General features: G+C 37.4%; 1 protein-coding gene across 3 annotated transcripts in view; it reads right to left on the minus strand.

Annotated features, from left to right (window-relative positions):
- Positions 1–24,068, minus strand: part of DROSHA (drosha ribonuclease III) — a 70,849-nt gene that overhangs the window by 35,235 nt on the left and 11,546 nt on the right. For all 3 annotated transcript variants that reach the window (XR_009742666.1, XR_009742665.1, XM_061449275.1), the window contains exons 7-16: positions 22,061–22,141; positions 20,230–20,316; positions 20,036–20,122; positions 18,229–18,300; positions 16,345–16,426; positions 15,001–15,075; positions 11,439–11,608; positions 6,678–6,802; positions 3,469–3,568; positions 99–206 (exon numbers count right to left, since the gene is read on the minus strand). Coding sequence is in view for 1 of the 3 variants with exons in the window: in XM_061449275.1 (XP_061305259.1) it covers positions 99–206; positions 3,469–3,568; positions 6,678–6,802; positions 11,439–11,608; positions 15,001–15,075; positions 16,345–16,426; positions 18,229–18,300; positions 20,036–20,122; positions 20,230–20,316; positions 22,061–22,141 (987 nt within the window). In the remaining 2 variants the exon portion in view is untranslated. The remainder of the gene's footprint in view (positions 1–98; positions 207–3,468; positions 3,569–6,677; positions 6,803–11,438; positions 11,609–15,000; positions 15,076–16,344; positions 16,427–18,228; positions 18,301–20,035; positions 20,123–20,229; positions 20,317–22,060; positions 22,142–24,068) is intronic.

A 24,068-nucleotide genomic window follows, 5' to 3' on the forward strand; every position in this document is an offset into this window, starting at 1 on the left:
ATTCCATTCTTCAGCACAGAATCACAGCAAACCCTTTCAAGAGATAAATGGCAGCTATCAAGGAAGAAGACAGATCAAACATCTCTCAGTTTAGTCACCTGGCAGACGTCAGAACGTATCCCTGTTTTCCAGAATCCCTGGCTACTCAACTCGACGGTCACTTCACGTCTCATTGTGTTCTTCTGACGAATTTTCTGCAGTGCTTCCTAAACAGGGAGAGAATGGACCTGTTGCGAAGGACGTTCTACAACAAAGCAGTATTAATGCACAAGTCCCTCCACAATACCCTTTTAAGGTTCAATTTTAGTGAGCAGTTTCTAAGACTAGACCAAGTCTTGTAGTTGCTAAGCCACAGACTTTGATGAATGTGCTGGAATACAGCACAGACAGCAGTTTTGGTACACCAAAACTAGTCCTGGAGCCTATAATGATGAAATCTACTAATACAATTTCAATTCAAAAAATAAAATAAAAATCTGTTTTACCTTGACCACTGGCTGTTTGGTTATTGCGTAAAAAGTTTATTTGCCTCAAGAAATTATGAAAGGGACAGAACCATTAAAAGACCTTCACAGAATTATTAAAAGAATTTTCTGTAAAAATGGAATGAAAGAAAACTAACTAAAATATATCATCCCTGGATCAGGATCTGGTTCCAATACTACACAGCCCCCCAGGGATGCAAGCTCCCCACGCAGCATGCACTAATGGTAAAGACTCCCTTAGTGCTCTTCCTTCTTCAGAACACAAAACTTTTCAAAGCTACATCCTTCCCCTCTTCCTCATTTTCACTACAGGGCATTTGCTCAAAGCTGTCTCTTCCAAGCTTAAAATCTGAAGCCTGTGAGCATCTCTTGGCAGGAACAGGCTCCGTCTTCTGCTCCAAGAGGAACATCCAAGAGTGGTTCCAAGAGGAACATCCATCCAGATTCAGATTCATCAAATCTCAGACAGCTCAACACTAAGATATCGAGGGCAGACATTAGTTAGCCCTGGCTCCTTTTATATTCAATGAAGGGCAATAAATGGCTTTAAAAAAAATGCATTTCTCTTCATTGACTTCAAAGTGAGCCTTCAGATCCCAACTTATGCACCTGCTGTAAATGCTCAAAGTTAGGTTGGAGGAACAAAGCCCCCAGCACGGCCTTGTCACAAGTAACATCTTACAATCTCACAGTAGTGAATGGCATTCACAGAGGGAACAGAGGTGCTTACAGCTCTGCAGCCCTTGTGCACTGTCTGAAATTTGCATTTTGAGGCTGTGTCACTGGGTATTTTCTGAGACATATACTATAATGTTTGCTAAGACATGCCCATACTTTCAGGCTCACCAGCTCAGAAGCACTCCAGTTACTCATAAGATTCATAATCCTTAAAAGCCCATGTAACAATCAGGTGCAGCCCTACAGCTCCTCCTAAATTACTGGTACTTCCACTGGCAAAATGCATAGGTTATCTTCACATAAACCTTCTGCTTCAGGCTGATATGACTGATGGCAAACTACTTGATAAACGCATTATCCTAGATAACATGGTCTAGAAACAAAAATCAGCACACTGCACAGTAAGTGATAAATAACAAAGAAGCATTTTATCTTTTGAAGCAAAACATCATCACCCTTCTACATCCAATCCCCTACAATTTTACAAACAGCCATTAGCCATCTAATGAAAAGAAGTCCATAAAACGATGGTTTTCCCTTCTACTTGCTCTGAGTGTAGAAAGCTGCAGCAGACAAAACAAGTCTCCTGTATGGACAAAATGTTTTTTCCTTACAACTGTGGCACAGTTATGTCACAACATAGAATCAGACTAGTAAGGGCTGGAAAGGACCTTAAGATCGCTACTTCCAACCCCCCTGCCATGGGCAGGGACACCTCACACTAAACCATATCATCCAAGGCTTCGTCCAACCTTGTCTTGAACGCTGCCAGGGATGGAGCATTCACAACCTCCCTGGGCAACCCATTCCAGTGCCTCACGACCCTAACAGGACAGAATTTCTTCCTTATATCCAATCTAAACTTCCCCTGTTTAAGTTTGAACCCATTACCCCTTGTCCTGTCACTACAGTCTCTAATGAAGAGTCCCTCTCCAGCATCCCTATAGGCCCCCTTCAGATACTGGAAGGTCTCCACACAGCCTTCTCTTCTCCAGGCTAAACAGCCCCAACTTCCTCAGCCTGTCTTCATACGGGAGGTGCTCCAGTCCCCTGATCATCCTCGTGGCCCTTCTCTGGACTTCTTCCAACAGTTCCGTGTCCTTTTTATGTTGAGGACACCAGAACTGCACACAATACTCCAGATGAGGTCTCACAAAAGCAGAGTAGAGGGGCAGGATCACCTCCTTTGACCTCCTGGTCATGCTCCTTTTGATGCAGCCCAGGATACCGTTGGCTTTCTGGGCTGCAAGCGCACACTGTCGCTCATGTTCATTTTCTCATTTAATATCAGCATAAATAAAATATTAACCAAGATGCTTGCTCATGCAACAGCATATACTATGCTTTACAGTAGTAATAAAAACCAGGTGCAATGTCAAATGTATCAAACTTTCGCTGCAACCAAAGCCACACAATTAGCAAACAGGGTAAGACTCAATGATCCTCACAGGTCCTTTCTAACTCAGAATATTCTATGATTTTATGAATCATCAGGGTTTCCAATCAACAGATGAAAATACACCATCATTTAATTTAATTCCATCCGGTACCAAAAAAGTTAATTTCTCCTCTACTCATTCTTTATGTAAGTTGTCCAATTAATGCCCAGTAGACAAGCACCAGACAAATTCAAAGCTTCAGTCCAAATAGATACCTGAGAGAAGGCTGCTTTATTCTACATTTAGAGTACTTTATTTTTCTGATTTTAATTCCCAATTGGTTGAGCATCTGCACTTAGGAAATGTTTTTTGCTCATCCCTTTAGGGAAGGGAAGGGGGCAGGGGGGAGAGAGATACCAAAGACAAAAATTCAATGAAAACCTCATTTTTCATTAAAGATTGTTGAACACAACAACCAGATGATTTTGCTTCAAAGATCTTAAGGAATGTCACTAAGACTGCCTAATAATTTACAGTTTAAAACCATGCACAAGCATGGCAGTTTTTATCTCAGCAGAGAAATGTTTAAAATTATGAGCCAGTTAAAAGTGCACTCAGAAATAAGAAGTCCTTCTCTGAGCTAATTCTTGAAACCATTCATGGCAATAGCTATAAAGAAATTACAGTTCTATAACGATCATTTCTATAATAGGGTAAAAAGCTTTCAGTAATTTGACAGCTAAAAAAGGGGAAAAAAATAAATCCATTCACTAACAAGAAAAGATAAAAATAAAATCAGGGTTAACAGCCCGAAAAGGAAATCTTTCGTGAAGGATTTCTATTGTTTCCACAAACAGGGCAGTCATACGGCTTTGTTCCATCCAGAATTACTGTATTCATTATCAGTATAGGAAGGCCCACCATACCTCTCTCTGTGATAATTTCTGTTTATCAGCCTGTTTGACTTTGGGACTATTAGCCAACAGGTGACGCAGCTTCACATAACTCTTCCACAGCTTTTGGTATCTGAAGGACAAAACCAGAAAACAAATATTTTGGTCGATACAACAGTCTCTCACCTTTTGTCCTTATGAACACAGCAGCTGTTAATAATGCACCCATATACACACGCATTGCCTACAAGTATCTTTTTGCTCCAGAAAAGATCTCAAAGTATTTTCCAAGAACATTGACAGTGTCTCTGCAGCTGTTCCAGTGGGGCAGACACAGGAGCAGACAGGAGGCAATAGTGTGCAGTGAGGTGAACAGCGAAACTCAGAGCAGAACCCAGGTCTCCTAGACACCCACCTATCCTCTCCAAAGGGCCACCTCTACATGTTGATAAGATTTGCCCACGTTCTAGGTGAAAACTCTCTCTTCTCTCTTTTCTCAACAAGGTTTACTTACCATTCACTGAAAAGCAGTAGTGAACTTTCCCAGGAAGCGTCTGTCTGTACACTGTCTGAAACATTTCAGTGAAGCACATGAGGAAGAGCTCTATAAATCATGTGCAACATGAAGCAATTCTGTGAACTGTGAAATAAAAGCTTAATTCCCTATGGGTTTGTGCTGAATGGAAACCGCAAGTCAAGTTTCCTCTGTGGTTAGCACATACTTAAGGTTTCTGTTTTTCTCCAACTGTCTAGCCTTTTCTAATTTTGGGGGTACCTAATTACACGTGAACTTCAGTAACAGAACTTTTTTCTCGGTGGTAGTTCCTCTGTGATCTAGCACAGATTTTCACAAAACTTGTAAGAACTTACTCTATTATAATTATACACAACACCCCACCTTTACATTCAGCTGCAACTGACCAACAGGTTCAAAAGTTACTATGGGAGGAGTGACCAAGAGGATTATGACATTCCTAAGTACCTTGTGTATTTCGGAAACAATGCTATCTTCAGAATAACTATCATCTCTGTAGAGTTTTTTCAAGAAAACCCATAAGCCCAGACTTCTAAGAAGAAGCAGGGAAACAGAGGACAGAAGGAAAAAGTTTACCCAAGTAACTTATATCCTTTAATATTTACATTGTACAGATGACCCTCCTCAGCCTCACCTTAGAGAAGTGGTTTTAGTAGGAAGTTACAAAGGCAAAGCAGAAAACGAAGCAGCAGCTCTTCTATGATTTCATAATCTTCCCAGCATCCCACATTCTCAGGCACACAAATGGATCTTTTCTTATTGGCATTTTTTTCCACAGCTATTTCTCTGCAGCATTATTGAATGTATACTCTGCCTCCAGAGATGTTGATTTTTTTTTAGTCTACAGACACGTCTGAAATGGTCACGCCATAGATTTTTCTTATGTTCTGTTCTCCACATTTCTGCAATCTGCAGAACAGCACATCTATTTCTGACAAATTCCCATTCAAAGAAGAAAAATGAGCTAATGAATGAATTGGCTACACAGAAGATATAAATGCCATGAGGAGGTTTCAACCCGAACCCCAAAACCTGAAATTATTATATACAATCTATGTTTTACTACTAATGCTAACGTGGGTGGAAAAGACTTTGTTATTGCAGTTAAATTTGAGAATTAATAGTCAGATTACAATAACAAAAACTTTGTATTTGAACTGCATAAAAAAAATACACACTGGAGGAAAATCTTTTCTTGGCATTACCTATTTCACACATATACCAGAGTTCAGCCTGAGATTTATGAAGAGGCCTTTCACAAAAACTACTTTGATGAAAAGAAGCACACCTAAATTATGTAAGCAGCTCTAGGAAAAAAAATATGAAATTTTAAAGAAAGTTAATATACAGTGTGGGAAGAACAATTTTTGTGTCTTTATACTGTTTTCAATGCAAGGCACTAGAAGTTTACCGGTATTAAGTGATTTAGCATCAAAATAGAGGTGGTTCTTATGTTCTTTAATTATTTTACTTTTGTGGGTAAGAAAACTAAAAGATGAGGAAGATTGAAAGTCATGCTCAAAGCCAAAAGAAAATATGTTGCTTGGATAAGCACTCACTCTTCTCATTTCCCACAATATTAAATCTAAAATTCTCAGCAGGCAGTTGTAGAAGAATACATCTGTCATACATGCACATTATAACTGTTAGGGCCTCAAAACTACAGGTGAAATCCAATGTCCTTGAAAGACACTAGAACGTATGAGGAAAGAAAGCCAACTGCAACTATACATGCATTAGAAGTTTTATACTGCCCATTATTCAGATCTCCAAATCACTGAAAAAGTCCTATGAAATGTCAGAAATTAAGAAAAGAATTGTGAATAAAATCCAGCAATCACTTTTATGCCACTACACAAACCCACAGTGAAACAGTATTGCTTGCTTTGCCTGAAGTTCCAATTCCGTTTCCACTCCTTCACTACATTCCTCCCAATCTCTATAAGGATATAAAAGGTACAGAGAAAAGCAGCATGGATGCAACAGCTTCCAAGCTAGGAAACAGTTACATAGACTCAATTTTCCAAGGCATAGGAAGAGACAACTAAGTAGGATATGGCAGGGTGCAAGAAACAAATTTCATTAAGAAAGCAAACAGAAAATGGCTGGTTTCTTCCTTATTAGCTATAAGACCTGAAAAGCATTAAATTAAATGATCAAGTAGCAGCTCTGAAACAAGTGAGTCCTTTTTTACACAATTCACAATGGTGCTGGGAAAGTGATTACCCTGTCATTAGCATAAAAAGATTCAAACAGTAATTCGTGAAATTTTGAAAAGGAAGTTCCATTCAGGGTTGTTAAAATGATCTAAATACATTCTCTAGCACAGAAGTCCATATATTTTGGAAGCCTGGGTAAGTATTTCTTCCCCTCTGACTTCTTGTTACACTATTCTATCTGAAGAACTGGCAACTGGCCTTTCAGAGAAATAACATGGAGCTTGAGAAATCTTTTATCTGAGCTAGAAAAGCCGTTTTCAGGTTGAGAAATTGCATACTGCACACGCATGAATTTACTTCAGCAGATCCTAAATGATGCCAGAAGAAGCTACACCTTATATTCTCTAATTTACAAAAGCTTGCGTCCAATGTCAGAAGCACTAAGCTGTACATTGGACTCAATTAGGCACATAAACAAACCCTATTTAAGCCACAAATGACAGCAGTAATGAGCTTGTGAACAAAAGATGTAAGGAAAAGCATCTTACTGAGGATCTCCAGCATAACTGAGTTGAGCAGGTCGTATTCCGAAGTGGACAATAATAGGGAAAGTAATTACATCAGAATTGAACTGTTCGCGGTCCAGTTGATCAATACGAACTGAGCTGGGTTTCTAGGAGAAAAAAAAAATACACTTAATTGACAATTGCTCCATGGAAAATAAACTGCCTGTAGCTGACACTATCCAAGAACCATAAAGCAACAATATTTCAAGTTTACTAAAATACACATAAAACTAATCATTAATATTATAATAAATGTTTGGCAATGACAATGTCTGAAATGAAGTTAATCAACTTAGCACTTTCAGCGAAAAAAGGAAGCATTTTTATTTTACAAGTCAGGAAATTTACAGTTAGATTATTTCTAAGAACTTAAAGCAGATTTCTTCAGTCAAACATTACACAGGAAATAAAATCAGGATTAGCATTCTGGCATTCAAGCTCCCACATGCCTGAGTAGTTCACTAAGATCAGGTTACCTTCTCTGATTTTAGTTCTGTTCCTGATTTCCCAAGCAAGTGAAGCCATTATTAGATCCATTCAATCACACCAACTAAACAGAATTTAAAAAAATCTGTCATGCTACTCTTAGAAAGGGTTCTTAGCCGATGTGTACAGACAGGAATACAGTCTTGTATGATGAGGAGACTTCTGTCCTTTTTACAGTTCCAAACACAAGTTTGGTTTTTTTTTTAGTTAAAAAGGACAGTGTAGAAAGTAGCAACTTTTGCTAAAAATACCTCTAAAAATACAGAAAACGAGTAACTGCTCCTAATAGGGGTCTTGTAACATATTTAAAAACTCAGCTGAAGCTGCACAGCTTGTCTCCAAGTAAACATTATCTCCATTACCTGGCAAGCTGCTTTGTTATGTGCCTGCTTACTCCCCACTTTGCAATCAGCTAGATGAGGCCACTATTTTCTGCTTGCCTAAGGCTTCAGAAAAAGGCCATTACTTCTAGTTACCCGCACCTCAAAACTTCTAATTTAACACTGTGAATTTCTTGAAGATGTGTTTCAGAGTTACAGAAACAGCTCCCACCATTCTCTTCACAAAACAGTAAGAACTGTGTCAGGAATAAATCCTTCACCTTTCAAACCATCTTGGTAGAACTGTTCACAGGAATTATGTTCTGCACGGATAAGCAAAGCCAACTCTACAAATAAAAGTAAGCCTCATCAGGTGGCCACATTTCCAATATATTCTAGAAAAACAAAAACTTACTTAAAACTTTGACATTCAGATAGAGAAACATTTTCCAAGGGAAAAATGCTTATTAGCTTCCCTCTGGACATGATGACTGAACATAAGGTTATACCTTCCCAGCCAAAACACAACAGGGAAAAAAAAAAGTTACCTCATGCTGCCTGGCCTAAAAAACATATTTAAAAAAGAAAATGTTTTTCCCACAGCACTTCCAATAAAAGGGTTGGGACAGAAAAATCTAATGAAACACATGGGGAGGATTTGTAGCAGGCAGAATGATGTTCTCTAAACCACAGCTTAAAGTCCTGAAATTTAAGTTCATCTGGTTTTGTGGCGTTTGAACAAAGCCAATTTCAGAAATTTTTATCTACACGAAAGCTATTCATTGGTTCTCCCCTCTTTTAACATTAACAATGAGGAGCTTCTCTCATCCCTGTCCCCCTCAAAAAAGAAGCTTTCCTACATAACTACTCTATGAAGTGGCAAAATATAATTAGCAGAATGTGAAACAATAATTATATTCAATACACCAATTATATATTTTTTTAAAATACAGACAACATTCTTCTATTCAAATGTTTCATATTTTTGATACTTAAATAGAAGTAAACTGATCCTCAAGAGCATGAAAGGGAGAAGAGTTTTCAATATGCCTATAGCAGGGTCTGTGTGAAATGTGTGGCTTCAGGATTACTCAAAACCAGACTATTTATGACACTGCCTTGGAGTTTTGTCATCCACAGATGGCCGATAACAACCAGGACAAAGGAACTCCTTTAAAATTTAATCACAATTGTTCCTTCACTGATGATTAAGACAAGGGTTGTAGCTAGACTATGCTTTTTTCCTTTAGCAGGGCAAACACTAGCTTCCTCTCTGGTGCTGTTTCTGAAGTTTAATTGAACAAATAGCACCATACAGAAACATACAGTATAAATCATGCACCAGAAAACAAGATGCAAGGAAATTTATCCCTGCATTCTTTCAAATGTGCTGTGAGAGGACTTCTAGTAATTACAACCTTGCTTTTAAAAATTTCATCAAAACCAAAGAAATTCTTACAGAACAGAGGCCCACTACCTTTCTTTCCTACTATAAACCTCATCAATCAAGGCTTTGCTGATATTAGAAGACAGGATGACATTGCATGCAGATGTAGTACAAAAGATGATAAAATACACATGTATTTGAACCAGAGAGAGAAGCAGCAATATTTTAGGAAGAATAAAGTATTAAAGAGGATTAAAATTAGTGAACCTTTAAATCTATTCCAACACAAGTTTCATGGAACTAAAGAAGCACCATGAGTAACTTAAATAATTCTGAACTATTGTTAGCTGTTTAAGCACATAGGATTTATATGCCTATCAAAGTTTTTTTTCCCTTCTCCATCATGCAAATATGCACCTTGTTGGTTTGGTTGTTTTGTGTTTTTTTTTTTTAAATAAAATACATATATAAAACCTAGATCTGCTCACAAGAGGAATTATTATTTCTGAAGTGATGTTGTGGAGGAAGGCAGCAAAATAAAATTTAGTTGGTTTACTTTGTTGTGTCAAGTGCATGAAATTGAATTGAGGAGCTGTCATTTTCTCACACTGTTTCACATTGTCTCTATAACAGAACTGTTTTATCTTCTAACACTGTAAAATGAACAGAAAATGCTTTCATACTCAGTAGAATATGCTGCAATGAACAAAAAATCCATAAACTGAGAAAGTCATTGCAATCTTCTTGAGAAAAAATGTTCTAATGATGGCATTATAACATGACAACACTTCAAAGTGCTGCAGATTTCTTTTATACTTACCTATTTTGATGTCCACACACATCTCTAAAAACATTGTCTTGTAGAATGCAAAGTTTGTCAGCAAAAATCACAGAAAATCTCAAAATTCACAATACCACTCACAAACTGCACAGCCTTGTGAATACAGACATTCACAGTTCAGTGATTCAAGGAACAAGCATGTATATGTTCCTTCATAGAACAGTTAAGGCTGGAAAGGACTTTAAGATCATCTAGCTCCAACTCCCCTGCCACGGACAGAGACACCACACGCTAGACCATGTCCACCATGTCCAACCTGACCTTGAACACTGCCAGGGATGGAATATTTCATGCTAAACAAAAAAAAACAAGTTTTCAGCTAGATGAAATCAGCAAATCTTCATCAAGACCACTGAAGTTACGTTAGCATACACCATTCAGATGCTGACAACTTGTGCACTAGCATCTATCTTGTATCACAAAAAACACAGGCAATGGTGAACATTTAAGGCTGTCTAACAATTTCTATTATGAGATTCTGGGTTAGCCCTCAGTTTTAACCAGATCAGGTAGAATTTTTCATAGCAAGAGTTCATGTATACTCTGTATTTCATGTTCCCACAGATGATCTTATTTTCCTTTTGGTTTAGGAAGTTTTAGCCAGTGCAAAACTGTGCAGAATTAAATAAAGGGAAAAATAAATTAACCCGCCCAAGTTATGATTAGCTTATAAAGTATTAAAGTAGCTTACTAAATATAATGGTGCCATACTTAAAAATATGAACTTGAAAAATATAATTAGGGCTCATCACGGCTGCAGTCTGGGGACAGGTTTATTAGTTAGCAAACAAAATCTCCCCATACGCTTGATACCAAGTCACACTTTTTCTGCTGGAACTAAGAAGTTAAGCTATAAGCAAAGAAGGAAAATTAAGTCAGAGGAAGAAAGGTGTTACAACAAAGAAAGCTGCATGGCAGCCTATAATATAAGTCCAAAACATGCCTCTTGTGCTGAGATACCACTGCAATACTGATGAAACCACGCAGAGAGAACCCTGCAGCTTTTGGTGGACATCATCTATTCTTGTGACCCACATTTCTTAAGTGTAAAAGTTAGAAAAATGGGCTAAATTCACATAACACTGCAGTTGAAAGGAGCTGTGTTCAGAGAAATTATGTTTTAAAATACTAATTTTTTTCACAAATAATAAGGCCATGGGGGTTTCAAGCTTGGCACTGTAAATTAATGGATGTATTCATTAATGTACACAGAATTCCTCAGTGTAAGTGAGAACAACATAGAAAATGTGGAAAAAAGACACATAGGCAGAAAAGACCTTTTCCATATTCAGGGCAGAGTCTGGATAGAGTACTCTATCTAGATCTATGGGGTCAAAAGAGGAAGATGAAAGAGAATAGCAAATAGTTACTAATTCTCCGGTCCTGTGTCAGGAAAAAGAAAATGAGATCACACAGTCTGAGGAAATAAGACAGGAGAGGAGAAAACTGCAGTTTCAAACACATAAAATTTAGCCATTCCTTTTAACATGCACATTGAAACAGTGCTCATCTGGAAATCTGCCCTTAAGCAGAGCAGCAGAGGGTGCAATTCTTCTCAGGGTCAGAAAAAGTCAATGGAGTGTTCCTATAGCAATGTGCAACTGTCACCGGTCATCTTTTCCCTTTCTAATTCAGCTTGCAGCAATCTTTCTGAAACAAGACATGTATGCGTCATTGGGTTGTTCGCAGAACAGAATTATTTGCTCTACCATGCCAGGGCTGGTAACAATCATCCCTTTGCATTCTTCTGCGTATTTCTGCCATTCCAGCTCTTCCCACTGAAGCATGTTGGCAATCTCCTCTTCAGGCACCAGAGCTTTACTGCATCGTAACAAGTAGAGAAGAATCTGATGCATTGATAGCACTTCTTTCCCTCCATCTTAAAAACATAAATAAATACACCACATTTCAGGTATTTACTCTCCTAAAGCACGAGCAAAACAGAAAATATGCAGAACACATGAAATATTTGGATGAGCAAAATGAAATGCAAAATGCTTAAGCAACTTGACAAATATGAAGACAAATGTTTTATTGATGAATACTGCACATACATAAACACTTAGCTAAAACTGGAAGCAGTAACGGTAATGGAAGCAAGAATAACAGTTTCATCATACTGTAAAGCTGAAGTTTCTAACTTGCCTGAAAAAACTTTAAAATGAGTAGGCAGAACAATCAGTTATATTGTCCAGTTACATCTTCCTTTTCACACTTTTATCATTCTTTTTACAATAGCTCAAAAAGCCTTTAGGCATTTCTGCAGCTTTTTTAAAGAACACTCAAAATTTTACAGGATACTTCTAGATTGATGAAACAAGTTATCCTTCCATTTTAAGCTCATCTGCAGTGCTTACATTCTGTACCTGCAGTAATGAAGACTAAAGAGCCACATGCCATCTTCTGTCACTAAATGAACTAAGGGCATGTGAAAACTACTAAATATTTCTGTAAACCCCAGGAAACATGAACAGCAAACGGTGCTTATAACAAAGGAAGACAGTATAATAAACATCTGACTGGCTCCAGGTAGCCAATTACAGATATGAAAATGCAAACAGGGAAGATGAGTGACAGTCCTGACAGACTGCTACCCACTGACTATTCAAATTCAGTATGTCTGCTCATATGAGTAAAAAGATAGACACATTACTACAGTGCTTTAATTCTGACACACATCTCTCTGACCCCCACCTTCACCAACAGAGTATTAATCTGTAGGTATGGAAGCATCTTGAAGTTTCATCCTCACCAAGCACAAATGTTGATTTCCCTATCCCAGGAAGCAGGAGCAATCTGATACCTGCCCCCAAGTATATTCTCTCTATCACTACATACACAGAAAAGAGTAATGGAGGAAAAAGACAGTAGTAAAGACTTATAGCAATATTGAAGATGATGCCACAGCACAGGGAATGTGACCACAGGCACATAGGAAAAGCCTCACAGAACTGCTGCGTAACGGCTGTGCTGTGTAAGGTGATTTCCTCTACAAGACACACAAGGGAACAAGCACTTCTCTTATTTCAGTTGGGATTACATTGCTATGGTACAGAAAAGATGAAAGGGAATGATATAACTTGGCCTCTCAGAACAATTAACCTCATTCAAACTCCAAGAGGCAATCTTAAATGGGGAAAATATACTCCAAACCTCACTGGAAACAAAAAATACTTCTAAATAGCTACAGGGGTAAATTTTTAAATATACAAAGTTTTCCTTCAGATTAAAGAGGGATTCAGTTTACAAGACTATTGTCTTTGTCAACAGCCAGATCATACTATTACACAAGAGGTAGCCCATGTCCACCAATCACACATACAGAAAAAAAAAAAGTGTATCCTTACTGAAGGCCATGTACAGGAAGGGTACAAGTCATTGCAAATAGTGTGCTCAATAGCAGTTAGAGACCTGACCTTTCCTGGGTCAGAACATGCAGTGTTTGGGACCACAGATTTATTATTTTTTTCCTAATTTTCTACTCTCAATCACCATAAAAATCGACAACTATGAATACAATACATCAACTATTCTGCATGGTACACATCTCTGACACTCAGTAAACCGCGTATGATTAGCTTAAAGCTCAGAGCTACCCCAAGGCCTGTCCTAAGTAATCTACCTAGAAAACCTGACATCCCAAACCTCTTATTTTCAGACTGCATTAGAAAAATAAGAAAGAAAAGCAAAGGGGATAGGAAAACAGCAATTCATTTTTATCTTTAAATAGACAATTGATGGATGTGTGGAAACCTGTTGTACCATTGTCTCCTTTGATTAGACACAGATAGTGTCTGCAAACATACCTGAAGGAAATAGATTCCCACTCCCTGGAAATTAAAAATATCTAAGGATATCTCAAAAATAATCAATACAAAATGCAAACTTGATTAAAAAAGAAACCTGCCATAAATACGCTGAAAGGCAACTATATATGCAGTAATATTAAAAAAAAAAAAAAAAAAAAAGACATTTTTATAAAGAGTTAGAAGGCTGGGAACTTAAAAGTGAAAGCACACAGAAATATATGCTATAGAGACTCATCCCTCTCTACAACAATCCAAAAGCACAAAAAAAGCTGACTTCTAAACTAAACTAAAATAAATCCTAGTATAAAACCCCCAAACTAACAGGAAAACACCCTCAAGCTACACAAACCAGGCAGGTCAAACTTGCTCTCATTTTGTGATGAGGTCAAGTTAATCAGCCACATGTGGCTTGATGGCTTATTTCGTAAATTGCTTCAGCAAAAGCAAATCAATATTTGCTAGCAAGCCCCAGAGCTCTGCTTCTGATTGAACAGTGTTGTGTATCCAGGATGCAACAACAATTAGAAATATAGTCATCTAGCCATCAGTACTCTCCACAGTAATGAGCCAAACCTCATTTAGCTGCAGCAATAATTAATATCTCAACTAAGTTTCAAAGCCCAGAGCAGAGAGCACCTCCAGGCCACAGCCCTCTTGACAAAGACTGTTCCATGTCTCATCTGCTCCCTCAGTCCAGTAGATGAAATGCATCCTCTGGCCCACACAACACTTATGGTGCAATCACTGGCAAGATCTCAGCAGGACACATTTTCAATGGAGCCATGACATTTGTATCAACTGAATGACTGCCCTAGTATCTCAGGGACATGTTAAACGCCTGCGTTAGCTGTTCACTCAAAATAAACATAATGCTCCACGCTAAAGTTTGTCCTTGGCTGGCAGGCTAGTGTTGGAATTGCACTGAATGGTGTTTTTATGTCTTTCACCATTTGCTTCAAAGTTTCAGTTTGCATCAAGAAAGAAACAAACAGAACAACATGTGCTCAGGAATGCCAATCATGCTGACCCTCAAAATTGCACATCAAGAATTTTTATAGAATCTCATGGTACCCTGAAGAGCAGAGGGGACATGAAAATCGGTTTCACATGGGACATTAGGTAATAGTACTCCTTGAATGCCACAACTCCATCACAAGGCAAGACAAGAATGACTCAGCACTGCCTAAACTCACCATGACAGAGACAAAAGCTGGGACTTGGCCTGCTTGCCTGATCCTAGTTCTGAATAAACTATCCACACTGCCAGCAGGCACTACAGACCTCAGGTGAAAGCACCGTATCTCTATACTGACTGAACTGTTTACAGTAAGTCCGCTTTTTTTTCTGAGGAGTGGGGAGGGGGGATGTGCTCTTGGGGGCATTTGTGGTTTGGTTTTCCTTTTTTTTTGTTTTCTTTAGTTTTAGATCTAATTACCATAAAGCTACATAATGCAAACATTACCTGGAAGAAATCTCACAAATCGTGGCATGAAGTGAAATCTGGGACAGGAAACAGAATCATTTTCAAGTAAAGGACCTTAAATATGAAAAAAATAAAGAATATTTATGAAAAGCAAAATATTTGCAAAAGAAGAAAAAGAATGCAAGCCTGCCACAAACAGAATCAGTAAATGGTGATTACATTTGATAGGGCTACATTTCAATGAGAAAAATAACAAAATGCACAGCAGAGAGGAACAGAATAACAACTTCTAGTGAAAGCTTTTACATGCACAATTTCAAAGAAAGCTACAATAACTTTAAAAAGAATCTAACAAAAACACAGTAATTTTAATTAAAACAGTGATAAAAAACTGTTTTATATAATTTGCTTAAGCTTTACAGACACTAGCACTAGTTTATTAGTCCCTCCCTATTTCCGGGGTGTTTTTTGGTTACAGTAACAAAAGATAAAATAATAAGGAAATTTGCATGATGTTATGATGGTTTTTTTCTTTTCATTTCCTATTTCATCATACAAAGCTTTTCATGAAAAGAAAAACAAAACCAGTAAATACCTGGTGTTAAAAAAGAAAGAATAATCAGAACCAGTGATATAAAAGACAACACTGATGTTAGTATCAAACCAAAGGCTACACAAAATGTTACCCATATGCTGCTCAGTTTAACTGCACTAAGTGCAGAGTTCAACTCCATAGACAAAGTCAAGACACCAAAACACAGCTACAGATTCTGAAATGAAATTCCTTTGATACTGTTTTCTTTCAGACCAAGGGAAGTATCATCCCTGAAGTTCCTTTGTTGCAGACTTCACAGAAACATGTATTTTCATCTTGTCAAGTCAAAACCATTCAGCTATAATGACATGTTATCCCTCTACAGCTGTCTATGACACTGCCTTGTATGTTGACTGTAGAGAAATAGCATACACGTAACTTGTTAGCTCATAAAACCAGAGAGAATAGCCTACCTGACACCTTAACTTTCAAAAGACCATGCACACGATACTATGCAATATTAACACACAATATTTACTGTTTGATTAAAAGTATCAGGTTTGGATTAAGAAAGAAATTTAGTTTATATGCAAGAATACAGTGTTAATTTTGTGTATTTTAATTGCTCCAGTCCACATTAATGAACTCCAAAAAGTTTTTATCTTCTCGGGGAAGGGTACGTTTGTCCCTCTGTTATAAAACAGCATACGACTTTGTTCTTTTGAGGACTCTCCACTTTTTTCTTTTTATGCCAAAGAGCCTAATAAAACAATCTTATTTACAACAGCTACAATCAATTGGCATTTGGGTACGTTGGTTTGTTGTGTTTTTTCCCCTAAATAAGTTACCGTTAAGATTCCAGTCATACAGCTCCAAAATATCTTTGAATAGATATGAAGAGAACAGCTCAAGACCTCTCACACAAAAATTCTGGGAAAAGAAATAGACAAGAATTATATAATACTACAATACATACAGTGCCACCCACATACGACATGAAAAAAAAAAAAAATTAAATGAAAAAAAAACAAAACAAACCAACCAAAAAAACCCAGTGTATTCGTATTTGCCAACCACTAGACACTGGGCTTTGGAAACAATACTGATATATCTGTAATCATCTACTGCAACATAACACAGTGGTTTCTTCAGAAAGCACTGTAATTAAGACTCTTTATTCAATGTTCAAATCAACATGGTATAGGCAGAGGGGTGATTCTCATCAAGTGGGGAAGCAGCTCCTCCAAAGCAAGGGGTTTTCATTCAGCAATGAAGGAATTTAAGAAGCTTTCCTGAACAACAACAAAATCAGGATATAAATTCTACATGTATTATACCGGCCATAAATTCCACACCCCTAACACAACTTCCATTGGAAGTAATTATTAGTAAAGACTCTGCAAATAACACTGCAGCCAACTGCTGTAGCCATTTAAGTAGAAGTTCAAAAAATGTCCTATTTTCTGTTTTGCTTTGTGGCCATTTATTGTTTTAGAACAAGATTTGGAGACAACACAGTAGATTCACTAACAAGAAATTAATTGCTTTGATCACATTAATCTTGCTGAGGAATTTTAGGGCTCCTGCATACATTAAGATGCTGCTGAGTCACAAAAAAAAAAAAAGAAAAGAAAGAAGTAACTAGAAAAAGAAATGTAAGTGTATGTGACTAAATTAAACACTCATCCTATCTTTGTAGTTAATATGCAGGGTTTTCTCTGTGACTACACATGCTGTTCCACTGCAACAATTTACTTCACAAAGTGGTTTCACCAGGGATTAATTTCTATTATTAACTGTATGAGCTTTGTTTGTATCCACAGAAAATTTGTTTTGGCAACAACTTATATTAAGTACTGATAAGCAATCTTCAGACCTTCAAACTTATCATTAAGTTTCAGCTCTGCCATTGACTTATGTGGTCCTGGCAAGGAAGTACTTCCATTTGCCTTATTTTTGTCATCTGTAAGAGAAGGATAATGCCTAACTCAGTAGTTCAGATAAGAGTATCTGATATATATATTGTATACAACTTCAATGAAAAGAAACTATGGATATAAGCACTTCCTACTATTTGATTTTAATATGTAATAGAGTAGGGCCAGAAAAACAACCAGAGAGGTGAAGCACCTCTCCTATGAGGAAAATCTGACTGAGCTGCGGTTGTTTGACCTGAAGAAAAGTAGGCTCCAGGGAGACCTTACTGCAGCCTTTCGTTTCTTAAAAGGGGTCTATAAGAAAGATGGGGAGATACTTTTCAGTGGAACCTGCTGTAATAGGATGAGGGGTGATGGTTTTAAACTAAAAGAGGGGATAAGGCTGGACGTGAGGAAAAAATTTTTCACAATGAGGGTGGTAAAATACCAGCACAGGTTGCGCAGAGAGGTGGTAGATGCACCATCCCTGGAGACATTCAAGACCAGGCTGGATGTGGTTCTGGGCAACCTTACCTAGTTGAAGATGTCCCTGCTCATTGCAGGAGGGCTGGACTAGAGGACCTTTGAAGGCCTCTTCCAAACCAATCTATTCTATGATTCTATAATATTAATATAATATATTAATAGTCTAGGTAGATGGAGTACCTGTGAGTGCAAGTTCCTATTCAGCCATTCACTTAGATCACAGCCCATCTCTTAGAGACTTCACAAGGTGGGATTCTAAAGAGTTTAAACCATTAAGCATATCAACAACTCATAACCCACCCTGACTTTTTGACTAATTATCCTTCTTACCTCAGGCATCATCTCCTCAATGAAATGAATTGTATAGTCAATGTTAAATCTGATTACTTTACATAGTGGAATCTGAAAGGAAAATGAAATAGCATGAAAAACTATACAGCATAAAATGTATAGTTAATACAATTTTGTATGCAGGGGTATTACTGTCTAGTGAAAAGGGCACTAAAACAGCTGCTCTGGGGAATCATGCAAAGATGGGGGAACACAAGCTCATAAAAGAGAAGTAACAGCTCTAACCGCTACTTCTGTAGTAACACAGGGCTGACAGGAGGGATGGTAAAGGAAGATTAAATAATGCCATCTACTGGAGATAAAATTTTCTTTAGAAGAAAAAGCGTAGCTTAGGAAACCCATATCTTCTCTCACTTGTATATTTGGAAGTGAATTTATTGTTGGTGACATATGTCAGATTGATACAGTGACCTGAAGGCAAGGTGTTTTTAGCACACTGCCAATTCTGTTAGCTATACTGTCTTAAAAAAAACAGCTTTAAGTCATAGCAGCACAATGTAAGAACTTCAGAATAAATCTATAGCTTTACACTAATTTCATCAGATAAATATTCTCAGAAGTTCACTCAACTAACTAGCAAGACAACCATTTAATTCCTTTCTTTTCTCCTCAGAAAAAAGGTGCCTTCATTTGCAAAGCCCACATACTGCTGAAGGTGTGTATGTTTGTTTAAATGGCATGTTTTAACACAAAAAGGCTAAATTTCTAATAGACTACAGAAATGTCTCTCAAACAGCAGGTTTTATATTGCCAATAATCATCTCAGGACACCAAGAGATTCCTTCCAAAGGGCTTTATACACGTTAGTAACCGGAACTGACAATACAGCATTGCTTTCTATTCCAACTCTGTAAAAATGATGCTTATCACTTCCCCAATTTGGAATGAGAAAAAGCACACATGTACTTTACAGTAAGAGTAAGCTCAATGGCTTCACTATTTGTGTCAGACGAGAAAAGTCTTCTTTGTTCTCTGTGTATTAAAAATTGCCATACTTCTCTGCCTTCCTGTCACGCAGTAGGCACACAGATATAAAGTGTTCTCTCTGTCCTCTAAATGGGAGTAAGCCAAAACTGCTCATTTTCAAACATTTGCAAAGTGAAAATGTAAAGCCTTGAGACATATCTGCCTTGAATCCCAAGGCTGAGTTACTGCTACTGGGCAGGAATGCTTCACACTGCCATGCCAGAGGCTGAATTCCACCCTCTCCATGACTTCCTGTCAATGAGAGACCCTTCCCCTGCTCACCAAAAGTAAACTGCTGCCATATACACTATGTAAGCAAACTTTCAGGGAAAAAAATATTTTCTTCTCAATGCCTCTCAGTTCAAGTATTCTTACTTCCCAGTCCTGTACTGATAGCCATTTTTGTACCAGGTTTTGGCACTGGTGCTGTAGCTAGTAAGAGGAATAAAACTAAAAGAAACAAAGAAACATTATGGCATCTGAAAAAACAGTTTTTGAAGCATTAAGATAACAAAAAATCTTCAAGTGTACAGAAATTAAGCACTTGCATATTTTTCATTCAGATATAGCTAACAGCTTTTATTGGAAAAGAAGGGCAGTCAGATACCAATCATGTCCTTTTCTTCTTATATTTCCTTCCTTTCAAAACGAAACTAACTGCCTTTAAAAACTTGAGACTCATTAGCACAAATGTCTTTACCCTATCCACAGTGCTGGAAAGATGTTTGTAACACACGTTGTTTTAGAGAAGTTCTACTTCAGGGCACAAAAAGATTACCTTCCAAACAAATCCCACATACATAGTAATGAACATACTTACGTTTGTTAGTGGGGCATGTGCAAACATTGAGAACCCTTCAAAGATATATTCATGGTCATCATACTCAATAACAGTAGGCCTGTCTGTCTTAAAAAAGCAAACAAAATCACCACAGAGTAAGCAAGAAGCAGTACTACTCCCATCACTGAAAACAAAATTAGAGACCTAGTTAGAATTATTTATTAAGTACTTACTAAGAAGTTTGTGGGAGGTGACACAGTAATTCGATAGTGGTATAGTCTTCCAGCATTGTTGGTCATGGGGCGACATGGTTTAATGGGCTTAAAGAAAGAGATAAATAGAATTATGTGCAGAGTCAAGGCAAATTTAGGTTAAAAGAGAGAATAAAGCATTTATAATAACCATGAAACAGGCATTAAGAAAAATTAAATAAAATATAAAATCTGTGAAGATTAGAAATATAAAAAATAAAATCTGGGAAGAAGGAAAGCGAGGCCTTATCTGTATTTTCACTTTCATAAATATTTTTAAAGCTATTCAAAAGGGAAAAAAAAAAAGTGAAAAACTGCTGTAATTTTTTCATTTTCCATTTGACTCAATCTTTCTTACACACAGCAGTTAGTTGCTTACATACCATGATAACTTCCTCTTTTATATAGATCTGTTTCAGGAAATGGATTTTAAAAGCTTACAAAAAGGAACCTGGACCTCACATAAGAAGATCTCAAAGTATGTCATCAAGACAGACAAATATCAGCTCATCTGCCCGGGGCAAATATGGGTCCTGAAGAGAACAGATTATCACCACAGAGACAGCTCTGGTAACCCCAGTCTGTCAGCCTGAGAGATTCAAAGGCAGCCAGCCCTCTGCGCAAACTGACACACCAAACGCCTGGAAGTTGTGTTTTCTTCCAGGTTCTGAAGCATCCAGTTTAAAGACCTAAAATTCCTCAGCAATCAGACAAAAACAGTTTCTCATATGGCTTATATCCAATTTGCTGCAGTTTAGAGGCTAACAACAGCCTGTTCAGAATACATCTCTCTGCATGAGGAAAAAAAAAAAAAAAAAAAAAAAAAATCACTGCAGCAAATGGGTACTACTCCAAACAGTATTACAAAAGTTGGCCTGATTGTGATGGCAAGATAGTGACATGCAGCAATGTGCACTTTGCATAACCCATCCAGCAAGGAGGCTAATTACTCTGGCTGTTCAGCTCCAAATTAAGCTTCTCACTGCTGCAAAAAGACAGTTACAAACCAGCCAGTTTGAAGCTAAGAAGTTTTATCTACAGGACACTCTAAAACTAGTATATCCTGAGGTTTCAGATAATCTCCTCAGAAAATTTCCCAACTGGCCGTGCTTCAGGGAGCAGCTGCCTTCATGCAGCAAGTTTTATATATCAATTTTCTCCTCCTAAATTTTCTCCCTTCTTCTTTACAAGAAACACACTACAGACAATGTGGGGAGGAACTGATCCTGAACTGGCGTGATTAATAAGCTTCAAACCAAAGCCAATTTTCTGAACTGGAATAATTCACAGAAGCATTCATAAATCCTTAACTGCAGAGAAATAAAAGAATGTTTCAGTAAATATAAGTGAAAAGGCATACTGAAAAATAAAGTTATTCAAGAAAAATTACATGGGTAAATTGTAAACCCTACATATTAATGTCCTCAAATCCTTCCACCAGAACAAACTTTTTTTTTTTTTTAGAATAACAAAGCTTGAGATCATCCAAGCACCGTTTTTATTTCCAAAAATGTTACTCATCATAAAGCATACTCTGTACAAATGAATATTTCTAAGGAAAATACTCCAACACCATTTTTCAAAACCCTTGAACTAAATAAATGCAGGCAAAAGTTTTCCATAGTTTTCAGCTGGATTTCATTACCAGCACTGAATTTTAAATATGAGGTTATATAACTAAATGATTTAAAGTCACACAGGATTTTTTACTCAGCCTGTAAATCATGTGAAAAAAAAAAACCTTAAATCAACCCAAGTATGGGTTTACAGCGGTAAGTTTGTATTCATAATTGCAATTCTCAGAATTACTTACCTCTTCACCAGGATAAATGCCATGTCTTATTCCTGTTCGCCGGGCTTTAGCACTGCACTTGCACAAAGGACCATCATTCATCTGTCAAAACCAAAATAGGATTTTGTTTTATTGAAAAATGGGTTTGGAAAAGTATGTTAGTTTTAATGCCTGGAGTGCTGATGCTTCTAAAAGCCTGTCATGCTTAGATTAAGTGGATGTTCTTAAGCCAATAAAATTTAAAACAGTATAGACTAGTGTAAGAAAACTGCACAATAGCACTCAACTTCACCACTCTTTTCAGAAGCACAAGACGGAAAAACACTCTCATCAGAACTGTACCACTCTACTATCATATACATCTTTTTCATTTTTCATACATACAAATAGCACACTGTCTGCCTAAAATAAAATTCAGGCCCTAAACAGGCACATGCAAATATTTAACTGCTGAAATCTCCATGTTCAAATAATTCCACTAAGTTCACTGAAATCCCATCCCTGACTAACCCCTCTGCCATGTGTTAAGGCTATCACCCAAGGTATCCAAAGCAGACCATTTGAAGATTTTCACTTGGTACTTTAAAGAGCTAATGGGAACACTTCAAATCCATCCTGTGAACAGATCAGTCAAAAAAAAAAAAGGGGGGGAGAGAAGGGGAGAAATACTCTTCAGTATTCAGCATGGGTGCATGAAGTAGCTATACTGAAAAGGGCCATTGCACACGGTATAAAGCTATTGTCTTTCTTTTCACTTTCCTGACCAGGTTCAATGCAGACTATCAATTACTGCAATACGCTAAAGCCTTCTGCTCTTAACATCACGCCCATTGAAGAAACCCAGAACCAAACCAGAGAAACAAATTAAGTTCCCAACCCCAGGCTTTAACAGAGTTTTCCAAAGCTTGAATCCAAGAATTGAAATATATTCTTAGACTCAGGGAAAAAAAAAACCAACAACCCTGCAATGAGATACAAAAAGCAAAACTTTCCATGCTATTACAAGCTCTCTGAAAATGTAAACAGCGTCAGTAGTGGGGCTAAACATCATGATCACACAATAAATATAATGTGAAGATACCTCAGAAAGCAAAAAACCACCAAACTGCTGTTAATGTAGTTGTTAGCTGGGAGAGGGACACAACTTTTTACTTTTTATGTTACTTCTCTGAATATTCATCTCAATTTAATTTCTTCAGACTGGCATAAAGCATATGTGCAAAGGAACTTAAGAAGGAGGGCACTTCACGACTCCTTTGGGAACTTAGTCATGCAATCTTAACAACAGAGTGACATGAGAGCTTTTCGTTCATATAGTTTTTGGTTTTGTTTTTTTTTCCCCTCCACATTCTGAGACCCTGAAGAAAAGTACAGGCTCAATGAAACTGATTCATGCTCATAGATAAAAGCATGCTTCCTCACTGTCTTATGCAGCCGTAAAACAGAAGAGTTAAAAATGCAATGTCAAATTGCTCTTCATTCCCCCCAAAATATCAGCTTACTGAGGCTAATAAAATAATAATCACTTATTATTTTAAAATCTCACCCTTAATTCTTAGAACACTTAAGCAGTAACAATGCCTCTGTTTATATTAAAAGAGCAAACCAAAATAGAGATGTGAAGTACCTGTAGAAGCCCAGGGCATGAGAAGCAAGTCAGACACCTATCTATCATGTCCCTAATGACACTGCTCTTGGAAAAGAATCGCAGAAGAGCAATCATGAAATAATGATAAAATAATGTTGAAAGATCACAATTTTACACAGGCAATGACTTCTTTCTCTGACCAACAGGACAACACAAACAAGCACATAACGCAAGAAAAGGGCCACTGCAATGGCATCGACTTTAGCAATTTATTTTCTGGCAACTGCTAGCACTGCTGGAGATTGCTCGAAGTAATAAACACACTACTCAGATTAAAGGGTTGGGAAGATCTGTCCTAAAAAGCTGGTTTGATGTCAAAAGGTGTACTTGTATGTACTAGTGTGCACAGCAATCATTCCTGTTTTCTGTAGTGATAGTTAG

The sequence above is a fragment of the Pezoporus flaviventris genome, unplaced genomic scaffold (genome assembly GCF_033815535.1).
Source record: "Pezoporus flaviventris isolate CSIRO_AGI_PZ_B2104156 unplaced genomic scaffold, CSIRO_AGI_Pfla_v1 ptg000007l, whole genome shotgun sequence".
Taxonomy (NCBI): domain Eukaryota; kingdom Metazoa; phylum Chordata; class Aves; order Psittaciformes; family Psittacidae; genus Pezoporus; species Pezoporus flaviventris.